Here is an 18602-nt window from a genome sequence, read left to right as displayed (position 1 = left end):
GACCCCACCACCCCCTCCACAGCCACCAACTGAGCCTCCAGCGGGCCCGTCTGGAGGGCGGAGCTGAGCCGCCACTTAGGGTGGATTTTGGCATCACAACCACCTTATCAGCAATTGCATAAGTGTGCAGCCCTGAGTGTCGCCAGGGAGGCGCCACGGGCTGGTGGGGGTCACTGGCAAGGCCTCCCAAGTGACCTCTCATGTGCATGCAGACAGAGCAAGAGAGACTCCCCTGGAGGACCTCCTGGTGGCCTCTGATCCGGGGCGGGCATCCCAGGGAAGGCGTGCACTGTTGAGTGCTCCAGATTGGAAGGGCCTACAGGGCCAGAGAAAGACCCACGTCCCCCAGCAGGGAAGGAGGGGAGAAGCAGAGGGCTTCTGAGTGCCTCCTGCTCTGGGTTTCAGGGGATCCCAGCTCTGGCCAGGTCCCAGAGTCACTGGGACTTGAAAATATTTACAGAACACGCATCTGATAAAGGACTTAAATCCTGAATCTATAAAGAACTCTCAAGATGCAATGATAAGAAAAACAAGCAACCCAAGTTAAAAAAAAAAAACAAAAACAGGCAACAGATTGAAAAGCCACTTCACCCAAGACGACGTCCAGATGGAAAATAAACACGTGAACATGTGTCCGTGAGTCAGGGGACACGTAAGGCGAAGCCGCTTTGAGACACACCGCAGCTCTGGGAGCGGCCAGTCGCCATCCAGCAAGGACTCGCTGCCGGGTTGCCAGCGTGTGGCCGATTCTCAGAAAGGGACACACTCATTTCCTGGACAATATGACGATTGCACACCTCGGTGTTTACACGACAGAAATGAAAACTTTGGCGAACCTTGCGAGTGGGTGTTGGGAGGGCTCTATGCACCACCACCAAAAAGCAGAAGCCACCAAGTGTCTCCCGTGGCTACCAGGATGACGGGCCCTCCGTGGCAGGAGGGCGTGGAAAGAACAAACCATCCACTCAGGTAACACGCTTAGACAAATGCCGGATGCATTCCTGAGTGAGAGAGGGCTTTTCAGGAAGACTGCAGATGGGGATTCCTTTCTAGAACCTTCCAGAATAGGCCAGTCCCCAGGAACAGGAAACTGCCTGGCGGTGGCAGGGCCTGCATCTGTCTATAAACTCGCAGAGCTGACAGCAAAAAGTGAGTTCTGCTGTGTGCAAATTAGACCTCGCTGTTTAAAACGCATATGTACAAGCTCCAAATACCTATGAAATCTTCCCCCAAACGCACCTCTTGGGTTGGGGACAGGAAGGCCAAAGGAGTGCCGAGTCCTCCCCACCCCACTCCAAGGCCAGAGCTCCAAGGAAAAGTGTGGGGGCAGGACAGACGCCCACACCAACCACAGGACCAAGGCTCAGCAAGGAGCAAGGGACAGACAACAACCTGCAGACCCCCCCGAGGAGCCTCCCAGGTGCAGGGCAACCCCTCAACCCACGGAAGACACCCCCGCCACCAGCCCGTCCCTGACCGTCTTCAATGCAGCCCGGCCACCCGTTGGCTCCCTCTGTCCTCGGCCACACAGTGGGCATAAATCTGATGCACCCCTGCTTAAAATTCCCCGGAGTCATCACAGCACGGAGGATAAAACCCAACCCCCTGGCCCTGTGCCCTTCCGACACCAGTCCGGAGCCTGCTGGTCCCTGGGCAGCTTGTGGCCTCTGCCTCCTCCAAGCAGCCGTCCGCAAACCCCGGCCTATACCCCACCCCCGTCTCTTTCCTCCAGGCTTTGAGCTTAATCCGCATTTTCTCCTGGGTTTATTTATTGTCTCTGCTCCACACACTATGAATTCGGGGACAACAGGAGCTGTAACGTGGCCTGTTGGCTTCTGACTCCCCAGCTCCGGCTGCAGAAGGTGCTCCGTTCATAGCTGTGGATAAATGAGGGAGGAAAGCCGCTTTGGCCTGCAGGTCCCCTAAAGCCCGGGGCCTCTGTACCATGCTACCACGTCTGCGGCCCAGGGCTTGTGTGGGTGGCATTGCCTGCCTTGTCCATGGCTGCAGCAGGCACTCGGGCCCGGAGCCTTGTCTGGCTTCCCTGCCTCACCCCCTCCCAGCATCATGCTGTGAAGGCCAAGGGGCACAGGTGTGGGGGGCTGCCACCTTGCCCAGCAGCCCCCGTGGCCTGCCCTGGGGCCTGAGCCTCGAGGAGGAGGGCTAGGACTCAGGGGCTGGTTGGAGCTGGTGCCCCAGCAGGGCTCAGACCCAACACTTCCCCCTGGAGGTTCTTGTTCTGTTCCTGTTCGCCAGACCCCCAGAGCTGCCCCCGTTCCCACTCTCTTGGTTCTCCAGCTTCCTGCAAATCCAGGAGCCCTAGTATCCTTCCAGCAAACTCTCACCGGTTTAGGTTGGTCAGAGCTGCTGACCATCTCCCCCAGGCCCAGTCTCTGGTCAGGTTCCTGCCTCCAGGGAGCTTCCTAACCCCAGACCCCTGTCCTCGGGGGAGGAGAAAGAATCTCCAGGTCTTCCGAGCCTCCACCCTGCTGACCACGGAGGGACCTCAAACTGCATGGATGATGTCAAGGGCCCCCTAGCCCCCTGCCCAGTTGGGCTCCGCCCCAGGGGGGGCCCAGCAGGAGCTGGGAGGGGGATCAAGGTTACTTTGTGCTGGCCAGGTCCCCCCTATAGTCCCTGGGGAGCCTCACCTACACAGTCACCCCTCTACATGCTAGAACAGGTCCTCCTCCCGACCCTCTGACCTGGGGTGCTCAGCTCTGCTGCTCTAAGCTCTAGGTTCCTGCCCCGGCCCTCAGGGTCCCCCGCATCCCACCCATGTCTGGGTAGCTGCTCTGCAAACACACTGTCCACTTTCTCCTAATTTGCATGTGCCCTCTGTGCCCTCCAGGAAATGGGCCAGGGCTGGGCACCTCTGCAGTGGGCTTCATGGGGGCTCCTGCCCCTCAGTTAGCATCAGCACCCTGACCACGGGCTGCAGGCACGGCGACCCTACCCCAGCTCCAGTGTGAAGGGCGGCCAGGACATGGGGTCCTGGGGTCGTGTGTCATGCGCCTAATGGCCGGCCTGAGAGCGCGCAGTCATGTGGGCACTTGCAGGGCTCAGGTGGTGGCCTCTAGGACCAAGGACCACACTTCCTGCCTCCAGTTGGCCTCTGGATGACTGGCAGCTGCCCTGCTTCAGGCTTTGGGGTTCTCCCGTGTGCTGGGCCTCCAGTTTTGTTGGGGCAGCCACACTAAGAGTAAGGAAGAGGAAGGAGGAAGAAGAGGGAGGTGGGGCAGGGGAGGGGAGGGCTGGAGGGAGGGGGAAGGAAGAGGGGAGGGGGGAGAGATGGGGGGAGTGAGAGAGGGGAGGGGGGAGGGGGGCAGGCAGGGAAGGAGGGGTTGGGAGGGGTGGGGGAGGGAAGGAAGGGGATGGTGTCCTCAGTCCTCAGCGCTTACCTGGGCCAGCAGGGCAGCCATGCATCCAACTGCCTGTGATGTGACTCTGATCTCAGAAGGGCCCGGGGCGGGGCGGTGGGGGGGGGTGCGGCAGGGAGGGGCGCTGTGTGTTGGAGAAGGGCGCTGGCACGCAGATTGGCCCAGATGGCCGAGGGGGAGGAAGTGGGGTGTCTGCACTTGCCGTGGGTCCCCTTCTCATGGAGAAAGACTGAGCTGTGAGGAATGGGTGCCCGCTCTCCAGGACAGGGCACAGCCAGGCAGGAGCGGGCTGACCCCAACTCATTAGCGAGCAGGCCGCTGTGGGGGACCCAGACCTGGCACCGGGGAGCAGCATGCATGGAGAAATGGGGTGGCCTGCTCTCCAGACCCTCGTGTCTCTCCTCTGCCTCTTCCCTCCTGGGCCCTGTCCAGGTAAGAGGGCTGGCTCAGATGCGTCAGGTCATGCACACGCACACCCTCTAGGCGTGCAGGAGGCAGGTGGTGGGAAAAGCAGAAGCAGCTCATCCTGGCAAATGGAGCGTGGACAGCACAGGATGGCCTCCTTGGGGTGCTGGGGAAGGACACTGGCCCGCAGCCCACTCTCCCCTGTGGTGTGCAGAAATGAAGACAGTGGGCCTGGGGGCTCAGGACAAGGCGACATCCTCCAAGTTTGCCCTGGCTCTCCTGGCCTTCGGGGGAGCCAGATCACGCAGCGTCAGTGACAGGAGGAATCATCAGCCCCAGGCCCCACCAGGGAAAGATGTGCACTGTCCCTCCTACAAGAAATCAACCCCCTGCAGGTCATCACCCGGAACGCTTGCTTTTCTCCAACAGGCTTGGATTCAGAACAACCCCCCCACTTCCTTCTTCTCCGTAATGTTTCTTCCCTTCGTTTGTTGGACTCGTCCGTGGTTTTGCTGTAGCTTGCATGTCCCGAATTGCAATTCTCTGCTATTCCCCAATAAACTCATAGTTCCTGGTAAAATAACTTTTATTTTTATTTTTTTAAAGATTTTATTTATTTATTTGACAGAGAGAGTGAGAGAGCACAAGCACAGGGAACAGTAGAGGGAGTGTGAGAATCGGGCTTCCCGCCGAGCAGGGAGGCCGACGCCGGGCTCGATCCCCATGACCTGAGCTGAAGGCAGACGCTTAACCATCTGAGCCACCCAGGCGCCCCAATAACTTTTATTTTTAAGGTCGATATCCTTTAGTGTAGGGCCAGAGCCTCAAAGGAGGGGTCTGGCCCCACCCAGAATGCCTAGCCTTGGCCATTGGACAGGGGCTGCCCCCCCACTCAGGAAAACTGCCCAGGCCTGGCCTCATCCCCAGGCCCGGAGGTAGCTGTGCCTCTCCCCTGTGGCTGGGGCATCCAGGTGAGCTAGAACCTCCCACAGGTCACACGACACAGTAGCCCATGGGATCTGTCTCTGAAGCCATGTCCACTCCGAGGCCCGTGCACCACCTAGGACGTCAGTGTTCTGACCAGCGACCTAAACTGATGCCCTCTCCCCCCCAGGAGACCTGGCCAGGCCCCAGGCTCATCCCCTTCCACTTCAGAGGCCACCTGAGTCCCGTATCCCAGGCTCTCCACCATCACGCAGACCCTCGGCCTTCCCCACCCTCTCTCAGGCCCCCTGCCCCGCCTCGCCTCGCCCCTCCTGCCTGCTCGTCCCCGCCCCTCTGCCCCTCCTGCGCAGGCCCCGCCCCCTGCTCGCACCCGCCCCTCCTGCGCAGGCCCCGCCCCCTGCTCGCACCCGCCCCTCCGCACGTCCTGCGCAGGCTCCGCTCCCTGCTCGCCCCCGCCCCTCCTGCGCAGGCCCCGCCCCCTGCTCGCCCTCGCCCCTCCTGCGCAGGCTCCGCTCCCTGTTCGCCCCCGCCCCTCCGCACGTCCTGCGCAGGCTCCGCTCCCTGTCGCACCGGGTGACCTGCTAGCCATGGTCAACCTGGGTCTGTCCCGGGTGGACGACACCGTGGCCGCCAAGCACCCGGTGAGAAGGCTGGCCTGGGACGCGGGCCCCGGACCTCAGAAGCTGACCTGAGCGGGGCGGCTGCGGGCTCGGAGGGGGGTTACCCTTCTCAGGGAAGAGGGACCGAGAGAGGGGGGACCCTCCTGTTACGGGGATCGGTGCAACCTGGGTGGACATGGAGGCAGGTGCGATGTGTCCAAGCCCCCAGGGCCTCCCGATGAGTGGTCCCCTTCCTTACGGCCAGTGTGTGCCCGAAGGAGGGACAGGAGGGCCTGGGAAAGAAGCGGGAGGGGAACTGAGCCTTCACTCCTACCCCATCCCAGGGACTGGGGGAGTACGCCGCGTGCCAGTCGAAGGCCTTCGTGAAGGGCATCTTCACCTTTGTCACAGGTAGGCTGGGTCCAGAAGTCCTGGGGTCTGGAGAGACCTCACCCTCCTGTCTCACCCTGAGTCCCCAGCAGGTGGCGTCGGGCCGCTGTTCTCAGATGCTGGGAGCCTCACCGGGGCTGCGGGCGCTCAGAGGGCGCCCAGGTGGGTCCCCCGCCAGCCTCGTGGACAGGCTGGCTGATGGGGACCTTGGCTCTTGGCAGGCACCGGTGCAACCTTCGGCCTGCAGATGTTCATTCGGAGGAAGTTTCCGTACCCCTTCCAGTGGAGCGTGCTGGTGGCCGTGGGTGGGTACCCAGGGCCTGTACCTACGGCCTTAACATGCACCTGAGTTGCCAGAGGTGATGCTGGCTCTTCAGCAGGGGCGGGTTCCCGCTAGGGGTGGGGAAGCTGTGGTCCCAGCATCCCTACCTCCTGGGATGGGGTCCTAGTTCTCGGTGGGAGTCCTGCCAAGCCCACCACCACCATCTGCCCAGAAGAAGCCTGGGCCCAGGCCCCCTTTCCCTGAGAAGTGCAGAGGCCCAGGCCCACAGCCCACTGGCCCCTGCACCCCACTCCCCAGTCACAGGCTCAGTGGCCAGCTACTGGGTGACCCGAGTGGAGTCACACAGATGCAGCAACCTTTGGCTCTTCCTGGAGACGGGGCAGCTCCCCAAAGACAGGGGCACAGGTGAGAGTCCGGGGGCAGCGGGAAGCAGGGTCTGAGGCTCCAGGGCCAGAGGTTTAGGCAGGGAAGCCCAGGGCTCAAGGTGTAGGCTGGACAGGGCCTCTCCCCTGTGGCCTGTCCATCCTGGAGGGGCGGGAGTGGGTGGCATGCAACAGCCAGACCTTCCTGAGCCCCATGTGCAGGAGGGGTTGGGTGGCCCTGGGATGGGGGGGTGCAGAATCAGGAGTGTGGACCCCCCAAGAAGAGTGGCCAGACACCAAGCTGACTCACATCAGGCCTGCGTCCTTCTTAGTAGAGGCCTGGTGAGCAGCTTAGGCTGTGATTCCACTGTCTCCCTCTGCCTCCTACAGATCAGCTAGGAGAGCTCCAGCGGGGCGCAGAAGACCTGGGGCCGGAAACTTCTAGAACATAGCCCTCAGGGCCTCCTCACCTCAGCCTCACCCCCCCACACACACACCCTAAGGTGACCCAATGGTGTCCCCTGCACACATGCATGGCCAGGTCTGCCAACCTTGTGCAAACCTTTCTCCTGCCCAGGTCAGGCCAGAGGGGCTGTCTCTGCAGTGGTTGGTCTCCCAGAGGACAGTGAGAAACATGGTGGACACTAAGAGCTGGAAAGGATCAGAGAGGCCCTGGGCACTTGGTGGAAGGGACTTCTGCATGCCCTGGTGCTCTGACACTCCCTGTCTGGCCCTGGCGTCCCCCACAGTCAGAGGGGACAGCTGCTGCTGGGGTTGCTGGATAAATAAATGCCTTGCGTTTTCCCAACTGAGTTTGAAAACAACTGGGAAGCACATCAAAGCAGTAAGAAGATGAGAGACAAATGTCACCTTAGCACCATACACTGACACTGGGGCACCTGCTGGGGCAGCTCCTAACACAGCCCCAGAATCAGACGGTTCCACAGGCCTTCCCACATGGGGTCTGCTTCCACACATCTAGCCACGGGGGAGCAAAGCCGAAGGTGTGCAGCCAGTTAGCACCTGGCCCCCAAGAGACAAGGCACAGGAAGTGGCCATGCCTACCCGCCTACCATTCCAAACACACCTATCAGGTTAAGTCACTTCACACCAAGGAAGGAGGAGGTGAGGGTCGGTGGAGGGAGGCCAGAGCTAGTTTACTGGAGTTCTGTCCACAGGACTACACGCCCCAACTACCCGACCGAGGGAGAAGCAGGGATATGTTACATAACAGCTGGGTAAATCCATCATCCTGTACAGCTGCCCTCCCAGTCACACCGAAGGTACACAACACAGGGCCACGCTGCTCCAGCCCCAGCTAAACTCCTGCACCTCTTGGCCTAGCCAGTCATTCAGAAGAATATTGAGCACCTACTGTGCACCAGGGAATCGGTTAGTGGGAAGGCAAAATGACAGGAAGCCCAAGATAACCATGGCATGAGCGAGCTGGGGTTGGGGTTTACTTTCATGTAATAGTCCAAGTGGGTGATCCGGGGCTGATAGGTGGTCAAGGACCCAGGCTCCATTCATTCTGCCCCTGTCGTCATGGCCTCTATTCCTGATGCACCTCATGGTTCCACGCAGCCGTGCCAGCTCCAGCCATCGCGTCTTCATCCCAGTCACTAGGGAGGAAGACAGTTCACTCACCACTTGTGCTTACATTCCACTGGCCAAAACTAAGTCATGTGGTACACCCAGTGCCAAGGTGCCTAGGAAGACAGCCTTGTTCAGGGCAGCCGCGTGGCCCGCTAAAATTCAAGGGTTGTATATCTGAGGAAGAAGGGAGCACCCATACTGAGGGACAGTGAGCAGGCTTTGCCTGAGGCCCAGGGAGAACAGGGGAGGACCATGCCTGTGACTGGTCCTGCCAAACCCCTGAGGTCTCAGAGCGACGGCAGAAGGTGAACTTGGAGTTTTAAATGGGATTAGACTCACTTTTTAAAAAACTGGCAATGACCAGGAAAGCTAAAAGGTCTGTGTGAGGTCTTAGGCAGCATATGGGTGACAGCCATGGTTACGAACTGTGTGTCCCCAAATTTACATGTCACAGCCCTAACACCCAGGACCTTAGCATATGACTGTATTTGGAGACAAGGCCTTGAAAGAAATGATGACATGAAAATGAGAGGCAGCCCTGATCCAGTCTGGCCCGTGTCCTTCTGAGAGGAGGAGAACACAGACACGCACAGAGGGACGACCTTGCGGGGACACAGCAAGAAGACAGCCGTCTCCTAGCTCAGGAGGAGCCAGCCCTGCCTGGCTGATGGGGACCTTGGCTCTTGGCAGGCACCAGTGCAACTTACGGGGCAGGGCGAGGTGGGGCAGGGGGCCTGAGGGAGGGTGGGGAAGGCCGAGGGTCTGCGTGATGGTGGAGAGCCTGGGATATGGGACTCAGGTGGCCTCTGAAGTGGAAGGGGATGAGCCTGGGGCCTGGCCAGGTCTCCTGGGGGAGAGAGGGCATCAGTTTAGGTCGCTGGTCAGAACACTGACGTCCTAGGTGGTGCACGGGCCTCGGAGTGGACATGGCTTCAGAGACAGATCCCATGGGCTACTGTGTCGTGTGACCTGTGGGAGGTTCTAGCTCACCTGGATGCCCCAGCCACAGGGGAGAGGCACAGCTACCTCCAGGCCTGGGGATGAGGCCAGGCCTGGGCAGTTTTCCTGAGTGGGGGGCAGCCCCTGTCCAATGGCTGCACCTCGATCTTAGACTCCCACCCTCCAGGATACGAGACGATAAATTCCCACTGTTCCAGCCACGTGGGATGTGGCAGGCACTCTGTTATGGCAGCCCCAGCCAATTCAGGCAGCGTGGCCAGAAACAGTAACCTAGCTGGTATGCACCCTGGGATCCCAGGCTGTCGGGTTGGGGCACACAACTCCAAGGGCAGCGTGGGCTGGGGATGACCCCGCCTGGAGTAAGTGACACCTAAAACTAGACCCAGGAACTCCCCCAGGGAAGTGGAGGCGGAGCAGGACGGCTCCAGGCAGCAGGCGAAGGGCAGGGAGAGACGGGGCCTCACAAGCCAGGTCGCCCAGGGTGCAGAGTCTGCGCTTGGGGTGGGGTGAGGGAATGGAGATCCCATAAGGCAGAGATTGGAAGTTTTAGGAGGCTCAGTGGAAGACAGCCTGGGGGTGTGGAGGGGATGGGGAGGGTACAGGGGGCTGGTGTGGGGTACACTGTCAAACCACCCCAAATCACTGTGGCCCTGTGGAAGGCGCCTCCACCCTGGCAGTGCTCCTGAGCACAGAGCAGCCTAAGACTCATGCATCCAGGGGACAACCCCAAGGCTGACTGGGGGCAGGGGGTGGGGGCAGGGCGGCCCAGGATCTCCAGGGTTCCCTCAACTGGACATCAAGAACCTCGGCCCTCATCACAATGGGCCAAGATTCCGGGGACAATCTGAAGTGCATGCAGTTCTGCTGAGCAGGCCCAGCACAGGGAGGGCGGGAATGCAGAGGGTCCCTGGAGGACCCTGAGGGCTACCATGAAGATGCGCAGTGAGGCAGATGTGGACGAGCAGATCCAGGAGCTGAAGACAATCACTCGGCTCCAAGGTGAGCCCACCCCCGGGTTCCAGCCTGCCTGGCCACTTTCTGGGCTCAGGGGATTTCAGATTTAACCACAGGGCCAGTCCAGGGCAAACAAGGACTAGTGGCCACCCCCCTCAACAGATCTAAGAGAAGGGACCAAAGGGGAGGCCGTGCAGGGGGCTTCAGGGAGATTTGCGAGCACAGTGAGCCCCAAAGCCAGAGGGGACAGGCAAGGACCCACCTGCTTCCCTGGCCAGTGGGTCTGGAAGGGATCCCAGGATGTGCCCATCTCTGGCTGCCACCTCACCCTTCCCACTGCCCAGCAGAGCCATCCACACAGGCACTGTTGAGCACTGAAGCCAGTGAGCCTTAGGAGGTGGGAGGAAGGACCATGGCTGTGGAGGCAGCATTCTCGTGCCCACCCCACCCTGGGCCTCCCTGGTGTGGAGCCTCCCCAGTTCAGGAATCCCGCCAGCCCTTGGCCCACATCCTGGCCTCCTGGCCCCCTCTGCCCCTCCGCTCCCCACCCCCACCGCAGAGCAATGTCGGGCACTGCAAATCCAAGCGGTAAAGGAGAAGCGTGCCAAGAACAAAACCCTGCTGGCTCTCCTGCGCAGCAACATCCGACGCGGAGCCCAAGATTGGGTTTTGGCCAACAAGGTGAGCAGTCCTGCCCCCTCCCTGCTGACCCCTGGCTGGGGATGGCGGGGGGGGGGGCATGCACGTGCTGAAACAGTCCCACACACAGGTGGAAGGCAGGCACCTCCTCTTCTCCCCCCTCCCCCCGGAGCCAGGGGGCATCTTGGGGAGGGTCTTCCCAGGACCTATTCCCCTAGCTCCAGTCACTCGCGAAAGCCTGGCAGGCAGGGTGGGCCTGACTGGGGTCCTTTTCGGGGTTGCCCCCTACAGCACGGGCCCCTCCGGCTCTCTGGCCATGTAGGGGAGACTGGGTCCTCTCCAGACTCCCATCGCGTCTGAGCTGAGATGACCCGGATGGGGCCAGCACAGGGTGGAGGAGGCCGGGGGAGAATGCCTGGCGGGACTGGGGGCTGGGGGTACACAGAGAGACCAGGGCCCCAGCTCAGCCATCCGCCGCTCTGCAGGATGACCAGCGGACCATTTCCAAGGCTTGCGGGAAGGACGTGTCCATGAGGCTGGCGCACTGCCGCTCCTCCATGGAGGTGAGGTGGCAGGAGGGGGTCCCTCAGCCTCTCCCAGCCAGGGCACCCCCACCACCACCACCACCACTAAACGACGCTGCGGAACAGGTGGCGGGCAGGGTGAGGGCCAGATCCCCGGGGTCCCGCCCCTCCAGCCCAGCTGCGCTCGGGTCCGCTGCCCCCTGCACACCCACGCGCGGGCCGTGCCCCCCCCCCGACACAGGTGGCGCGGGAGAAGCTAAGAAAGTACGTCTTCGACCGCGTGAACGTGCACAACGTGCTGATTCACCTGGTGCGGCGGCGGGGTCAGAAGCTGGAGAGCATGCAGCTGGAGCTGGCCAGCTTGAGGAGCCAGCCCGACGCCACCAAGGAGGAGCTGCGCATGCTGCAGGTGGTGGGCGGGGCGGGGCTCGGCTTCGTGGGATGGGCGGGGCCTCTGGAATGGGCGGGGCTCCGTTGGGGCGGGGCTAGATGAAAGGCACACACTCTCTGTCCCTCCTTCCCTGGAAGAAAGCGCATCCTCCAGGGTCAGACTCCAGGCGGGCATTCCGATGGTCTGTCCCCAAGCACTGTGTGCCCTCGGGCCACCCCCAGGTCATCCGCCAGCTTGAGAACAACATTGAAAAGACCATGGTCAAGATCACCACAAGTCAGAACATCCACCTGCTGTACGTGGACCTGCTGGATTATCTGAAGAAAGTGAGCCCCCTCACCCCACACCCCAGCCCAGGGAAGCCATCTGGCCGTGAGCGCAGGAGTCTCAGGCCCCAGCCTAGGTGCAGTGCATCTCAGTGGGGACAGGAGCCTCCGGGGCAGGGCAACGCTCCCCGCCCCCCGCAGGGAAGGGGCTGCAACTCTCCCTCAGGCCACTGTGCCCCAAGGACAGACCTCTGCTTTGGGCCCCACTGAGCAGGGGCACCATGTACCTGTATGTGGAAACTTGTTAGTTGCTTCTTCAAAAAGGCATATTATGGGATATATCAGAATTGTTTGGGTTTTTTGCATGTATTTGATGGTTCAGTGTTTTTATTTTGCCCCATCCTTTCTCATTTGCCTGGCCTCTGAGGACAAAAGGTGGGTCCTGAGCCCACAGAAAGTGCCCTAACATCATAGAGGGCAAGTCACCTCTGAGCAGGCCGGTAACCCCGTGCTTGCTGCCCACCTCTTCCAAGCCGCCCACCCTGCCCCAGGAGATGAGGCCTGGAGGAGGACCCCGGTCCCGCTGGGAGGCAGGGTCTCTCCATGGGGAGGAGGACCAGAAGACAGGAGGGCTGCGGGGTGCTGCGAGGAGCATTGTGGCAGGCGGGGCAGGGAGAGTGAGGAAGTTCTCCTCATTCCCTCATCCTGAGGCTGGCACAGGGGGAGCCCCGGAGGGCAGGTGACAGGTGCAAGTGTGGTTTGGGAGGAGGGTGGCATGGGTAGGCATTGCAGCTCCTCCTGGCTGGAGTCACAGCCCCCCAGGTTCAGCCCATAGCCCACAGAGCCAGGCACCATGGTCCTCCTGCCTGTGCCTCCTGCCACAGCACCCTGTCCCTAGAGACCCAGACAGAAGCCCTGCCACCTTGCCTCCCTGGACCCGCCTCCTCACACCCCTTCCCCCTCCAGCTGTACTCCTGGGACCAGCCCCCCTTCATTTGGGAGTATTATGTCCCTCCAGGGGCATGCTCTTTTCAGAACGTACACATTTTTTTTCTTAATTAGGCTCCATGCCCATCATGGAGCCCAACACAGGGCTTGAACTCACGACCCTGAGATCAACACCTGAGCTGACATCAAGAGTGGGATGCTTAACCGACTGAGCCACCCAGGCGCCCCCAGAACATATGCATTTTTCAAAAATAACTCCCATGATCATCTATACTTTTTTTAAAAACTAGCAGAGATTCTACATTGTAGTTATTAACAGCAAAGTACTAAGAGTCAGATATATTGGATATTTATGAAGCTGGTTCTGAGCTTAATACCTCATTATACCTTCTGAGTAGATTCTGACAGCTGCCTTCTGAAAGAACCATTATCAACAGATGGGGACACTCAGAGAGGTTAAGTGGCTTTCCTAAGTTCCCACAGCCAGCTGGTCAGGGCAGCCTTGGCCTTGAGCCCTGAGTCTCTGACCCCACATCTGTGTTTTGAGCCTCCCTGGGTGGCGGTCACCTCTCACACAGTGGGACACTCCATCACTGTCCTCAGGGCTCGCACAGCCCAGGGTAAGGAGTTGAGGGCAGGGATGGTCCACTCTGGAAGGGCAGCATCTGGTTGGCCCATAGCCCCTGGGCCATCAGTTTCTGCTCTTGCCCCTTCTTTTTTTAAGATTTATTTATTTTAGGGAAAGAGCATTCATGGGGGGTGGGGGGGTGCAGAGGAAGAAGAGAGAGAATCTTAAGCAGGCTCCACGCCCAGCACGGAGCCCAACATGGGGCTCGATATCACGTCAGGACCCGAGCCAAAATCACAAGTCAGACGTTTACCCAAATGAGCCACCGGGCACCCCTGTTCTTGCCCCATTCAATGTAGGAGCTGGTAGGATACCCCACAGAGCTGGACAAGCTGCAGAATCTGGTGGGCGACTACTGCTCAGAACTGTCAGACATGACAGTCATGTCCCAGGACGCCATGTTGATTACAGATGAGGTCAAGGTGAGTTCAAGCCCCAGGGCTGGGGGTCCCGCAGGGCTCCCTCTCAGACCTGTCTGGTCCAGGGTCCATAGGAACACCCCAAACCCACACTGCCTGCAGTCACTAGCTACCCCACGAGCCTGCTCTGCTCACACATGATGGCCCTGGACACAGAGGGTCCCACCAGACACGGAAGCCTGGAGGGAGACACAGGAGGAAATGTGCCTGGCCCAGGCAGGGGCCATCCCTTCACCCAGTCTGTGCCTGCAAGTCAGGCATGTGTCATCCTCACGAGGGGGCAGTGTACGAAGCCATCCAGTAGTCCATGAAGAAATGTCACACATTCATTGGCCCGTGCTGCAGAGAGAGGAGTGGATGATGTGGGGCCCCCCTGGGGCACTTAGCTGCTCAGGGGGGCGATGCTTGAGTGGGGCTCTGGAGGTCGGAGGGGCCCGAACCCTGGAAGATGAAGGACAGCAAAGGTCCTGGGGCATAACCAGGCCAAAGGAGGTGCAAGTGGCTGGAGCAGAGATGCAGAGGAGCCTGTTAGCCAGTGGAGGAAGCAGGGTGGTTGGAGCTTAGATCCTGGCCCCCCACCCAACCTGAAGCTCTAGGAGGAGACATAGGGGCAGTGGGATCAGATCTGCATTTCAAAAACAGGCGTGCTCTGGCTGCAGAGACCCAAGGGAACCAGAGTCCAGACACTGGTCACCTGGGACGGACCAGTGGTAGCACTGGGTACCTAAACATCAATGGGGTCCAGAAGTCTCTAAAGGTCACCCAAAGGGGTCTAGCGCCGTGTCAGATGTGGACGGGGAGGGGGAGAGCAGCGTCCAGGAAGCATAGCCAGGCGCGGATGGATGATGGGTTTAGCCACCAAAACAGGACCCTGGGGAAGAGACCAGGTCTGGGGGAAGATGTCAGGTTCCTTTTTAGACACGTGGAATTGCTCCCCCTTGAGCAAGCCGAGGCAGCCGGGAGCCCAGGCTACAAAGAGACATGGGGTCCCCGAGCCCTGGCTGCAGCTGGGGCGGGCGACTCCAGCAGAGGAGGGGCAGAGGGGAAGGCGGCACCCCTCAGGGCACCCCTCAGAGGCCCAGCATGGGAGGAGGAGTCCAGAGAGGGGGGTGGAAGGCAGGAAGGGTGGTGAAAGCTGGCAGGCAGGCACAGTTTAGGAAGAAGGGTGCAGCCAAGAGCCTCCAATGCTATTCCCAAATCTAGAAGATGGGGACTGAAACTGAATGCTGGATTTAGCACCATGGGGGCCTCGGTGAGACATAACCGCGCCCCACCTCCCGTGTCCCCAGATGAACATGCGGCAAAGGGAGGCAACTTTCATCGAGGAACGCAGGGCTCGGGAGAACCGGCTCAATCAGCAGAAGAAGCTGATTGACAAGATCCACACGAAGGAAACCAGTGAGAAGTATCGCCGGGTAAGTCCCTGCGGGACCCCCACTGCTGCGCAAGGAACGTTGGGTGGCCCGCTCCCCAGCAGAGGGTGCTGCTCATTTCGTCCTCCCTTTCCTATCAGGGCCGGCGGGACTTGGACTTCCCCTCCAATCTGATGGGTACAGAAACTGTGAAAGGTGAGCACTCAGCTCTCTGCCACCCCCAGCCAGGGTCCTGGGAGGCCCGCACAGGCACAGGCCACCCAGTCAGGTCTCTGTGAGGCCAGGTGCAACCTGCAGTGGCCAGGGTGAGGGAGACACCTGCCCCTCCCTGGCTCTACCTGCAGAGGCTCAGTGCCAACAGCCACAGCCCACATCCTTGGGCTCACTGCCGAGTGTGGCCAAGCCCCCAGCTCCTCCGCTGTCCCCTGGCACCCCAGGGCTCGATCACCCAGTGATTCCTCAGAAGAGATAAGTCCGGGCCCCTGGACCCTTGGGCTGCCTCTGAGAAGCGCCCCAAAGGCCCCATGCCGGGCTGCTTCTGGATGGAGCTGCCCTGGGGCATCCTGGACAGGCCAGGTAAAAGTGCAGGTAGCTCTGATGGGTACCTGCCCGGCTCTCTGGTAGTCTCCCCTGATGCCTGGGCATGCACAGAAGTGTCTGGTGGCCTTGAGCAGAGCTCCCACGCCATTCCTGCATGCTGGCCACCCTTCCCCTCTGCTCTGCCCAGTGAGGAAAAGAGAGACCTCCAAGGCGGACATCGAGTACCAGACAGATGTGACTGCTTTGGTGGAGAAAGTGAAGACGGCTGTGCGGTGCTCCCACCTCTGGGTACTGCTCCCTGGCTCTCCTGGGGGTGGGGGAAGGCAGGGAGCCCCGGCCCCAGCCCAAGGCCCGGCTGAGCCTACTGAATGAAGGGACACAGAGCTGCAGCCCCCACGGCTGAAAGTAGAGAGCACTCTAGCATATCCAAGTCACATTCCAGGGGCTGCACGAGCCTGCTGGGATTCGAGGACCCAAGCGCTGACCTCCACCTACAACCCTGTCCCTTCCCAAACCCCTAGGACCACAATGAGAGGCCGCCTCTGCCTGGCCCTTCTGTTTAATCCGATCTGGGTTTATTATTAGTAAGCCTTAGCTCCCATTCTCGGCCCTGACATAAGCTTGTCCATCCTCGGACAAGTGGCTCAAAGCGAGGCAGTCTTTCAGGGGTGGTCCCCTCGTTTCTGCCTTGGGCTGTCTGCTTGTTGTGTGGGTCACATGCCCTGACTCACCTAAAGTGCTTCGCCCAGTGCCTGGCCACAGTCAGCATCACTCCTGACCATGGGGAGGGACCCAGAAGAAACCAGTTCTGCTTCTCCCCACACTGGCCCCACCAGGACATCGCTGGCCGGTTCCTGGCTCAGAGGAACACTGAGGAGAACCTGAAGCTGCAGATGGAGGACCGTGAGGAGCAGTGGGCGAAGCTGGAGGCTTTGATGAAGAAGCTGGAAATGGAGGAGGCAATGCTCAAGTTCCGCAAGACGCCCAGCTCCGTCAGGTACCCTCCAGGCCTCTGCCTTCCACGGGGGCCCCCCCGACTGGTCCCCATGAACAGCCGTGTGGGCTGGGGCCCAGCTCGAGCTGAGAGTGTCCACTGCCAACAAGCATGTGGGTACCTGGCAGGTGGGCTGGAGGGGCCTAGTCAAGGGGTGCCACATGCCCACACCTGAGCTATCTGAACTCTGGAGCCCCTGAATCTAGCACAGCACTCAGCTCAGGGCTCAGGCCGCCTTAGCCCGGAATCTGTGCCACCATCCTCCGCAACAGTTTCAAGTCCGTGGAGAAGAGAATGAACGACATGCTGAGAGAGGAGGAAGACAGACTGCAGCTGGCCTACTCCAGCATGACCAAGAGCCAGAAACTGCTGTTGACCGTCCAGACAGGCATTGACAACCTCTTCATCCGGCTGATTGGCATTGCCCTGCCCACAGCCCAGGTACCAGGTGCGGTGGGGGGGAGCCGCCTGCACAGAGTCCCTGGGAGAAGCCAGAGGAGAGACGGGACCCTTCTCCCGGCCTTCAGAAAGAAGTGGCGCTCTCTGACAGCCTCGACGTGTTCAGCAAGCTGGCGTACTGCGAAGCAAAGCTCCTGTACCTGGCTGACAGAGTGCAGATGCTGTCCAGCACCGAGGAGGTAGCTGGAGGCTGGGTGTGCCTACGCGTCCCACGTTCCCCTGGAGCTGACAGTCCCCTGTGCCCTGCAGGTGGACACAAAGGTGAGGGATGCCCTGGAGACCTCGACTCTGAAGGAGAAGCAGAACACCAGGATCAGCCTTGAGGACCGGGAGGAGGATATGATAGGTACAGGATCGGGGCTGGGGGCCAGGCCACACAGCCACAGGGAGGGGAGGAGTGGCGGATGGCTCCGTCTGCCCGGGACAGCCTGGAGGCACAGGGGGCACTACAGGGACAGAGAGAGTGTATCCCCTGTTCCCATGGGATTTCAATTCAGGGAAGTGACCTAGAGGACACGGAAAGGCTGATGCCATCGGAGGGAGAATCTGTTACATTTCCTGACATATGGGAGCATCACCGCCTTCGAGGATGAGACAGGAGCGAGGGAATGGCCTAGACCTTTGTTGGGGTTTCTGCAGGAAAGGGGGGGTGGGGGACAGGGCAAACAGCTTCAGATGGGCTTTTTGAACAATTCTGGTGGGCTTGGGGTGTAGGGCTGTTCCCAGTTGCCTGGTGCCTGGCCCTGGGTTGATTTAGGCGGGGGAATATTGGCTTGGTGTGAGGGTTTGATAAAGCAGGGGGTCGCGGGTGTGGGCTCTGGACGGGTTGGTGTGCAAGAGAGACGGCTCGCAGCGGCCAGCCTTCTGCCCTCTCTAAGAACTGGCCAGCCCTGCGAGTGGCAGCCTCCCCCCGAGCGTGTAAGACCCCAAATGCCAGGGCACCAGGAATAGAGAAAATAAGAGTAAGTAGCTAGTACCTGGCCCTGGGACGAATGCAGGCCAACAGAGCAGAGTGGAAGCAAGCTCGCTGGAGCAGAGGGGCTGCAGCGCGCGGCTCCCCTCCTCCTCGCCCTCCTTTCTAGAAACCTTCCAGTTCGCAGACGTGGACCACAGCTACGTCCCCTCGCGGGCCGAGATCAAGCGGCAGGCCCAGCGGCTGATCGAGGGGAGGCTCAAGGTGGCCAAGAAGAAGAGAAAGTAACCCCGAGGAGGAGCCCCTGCCCCGCGCCGCGGCCGCGCTTTGTTAAACAAATAAACATTTTTCCAGGACTGCTGGGGCACCGGGGGGGACACAGGAGTCTCAGACACGAGCCCGGGGGGCCGCGGCAGTGGGGGGACCACGTGGGGGAGTCGGCGGGAAGGTGGGATACTGGGTGTGGGTCCGGGGTTGAGGGGTGGGTGGCGGGGTGGGCCCAGCGAGGAAGCGGAGGTGTCAGGCCCGCCCCGAGAGCCTCGGGACAGCCCCAGGCCCGGCGGCTGATGTGGCCCCGCGCCCGGGCGCCCGGCTCCGCCCGCGCCCTCCTGCGCATGCGCACGCCTCGGCGCCG

General features: G+C 60.7%; 2 protein-coding genes across 4 annotated transcripts; both read left to right on the top strand.

The window, feature by feature from the left end:
- The first annotated feature begins 5226 nt into the window (after positions 1 to 5226).
- On the top strand, positions 5227 to 7172 carry TMEM141 (transmembrane protein 141). Of its 2 annotated transcripts, none has more exons than XM_025864842.2 (5): positions 5227 to 5371; positions 5674 to 5740; positions 5941 to 6024; positions 6300 to 6407; positions 6942 to 7172. In XM_025864842.2, the coding sequence occupies exons 1-5, from the start codon at positions 5318 to 5320 to the stop codon at positions 7010 to 7012; spliced, it is 384 nt and encodes a 127-aa protein (XP_025720627.1). In that variant the 5' UTR covers positions 5227 to 5317; the 3' UTR covers positions 7013 to 7172. The 2 variants fall into 2 exon arrangements, with proteins under 2 accessions (XP_025720627.1, XP_025720628.1); XM_025864843.2 differs by having other exon boundaries at positions 6755 to 7172.
- Positions 7173 to 7317: 145 nt separating this feature from the next.
- CCDC183 (coiled-coil domain containing 183) lies at positions 7318 to 18324 on the top strand. Of its 2 annotated transcripts, none has more exons than XM_073890030.1 (14): positions 7318 to 9919; positions 10434 to 10555; positions 10999 to 11076; positions 11279 to 11446; positions 11650 to 11754; positions 13570 to 13692; positions 14979 to 15104; positions 15203 to 15257; positions 15790 to 15890; positions 16439 to 16599; positions 16869 to 17037; positions 17124 to 17207; positions 17305 to 17401; positions 18138 to 18324. In XM_073890030.1, exons 1-14 carry the CDS (start codon positions 9850 to 9852, stop codon positions 18254 to 18256), a joined length of 1578 nt encoding a protein of 525 aa, XP_073746131.1. In that variant the 5' UTR covers positions 7318 to 9849; the 3' UTR covers positions 18257 to 18324. The 2 variants fall into 2 exon arrangements, with proteins under 2 accessions (XP_073746131.1, XP_025720626.1); XM_025864841.2 differs by having other exon boundaries at positions 17124 to 17234.
- Positions 18325 to 18602: the final 278 nt, after the last annotated feature.

This window comes from Callorhinus ursinus, unplaced genomic scaffold (assembly GCF_003265705.2).
Source record: "Callorhinus ursinus isolate GAN/ISIS: 27379988/994484 unplaced genomic scaffold, GSC_fseal_2.0 scaffold125, whole genome shotgun sequence".
In the NCBI taxonomy this organism is placed as follows: Eukaryota; Metazoa; Chordata; class Mammalia; order Carnivora; family Otariidae; genus Callorhinus; species Callorhinus ursinus.
The sequence above is the reverse complement of the archived record's forward strand: the minus strand, read 5'-3'. Positions and strand labels throughout refer to the sequence as shown.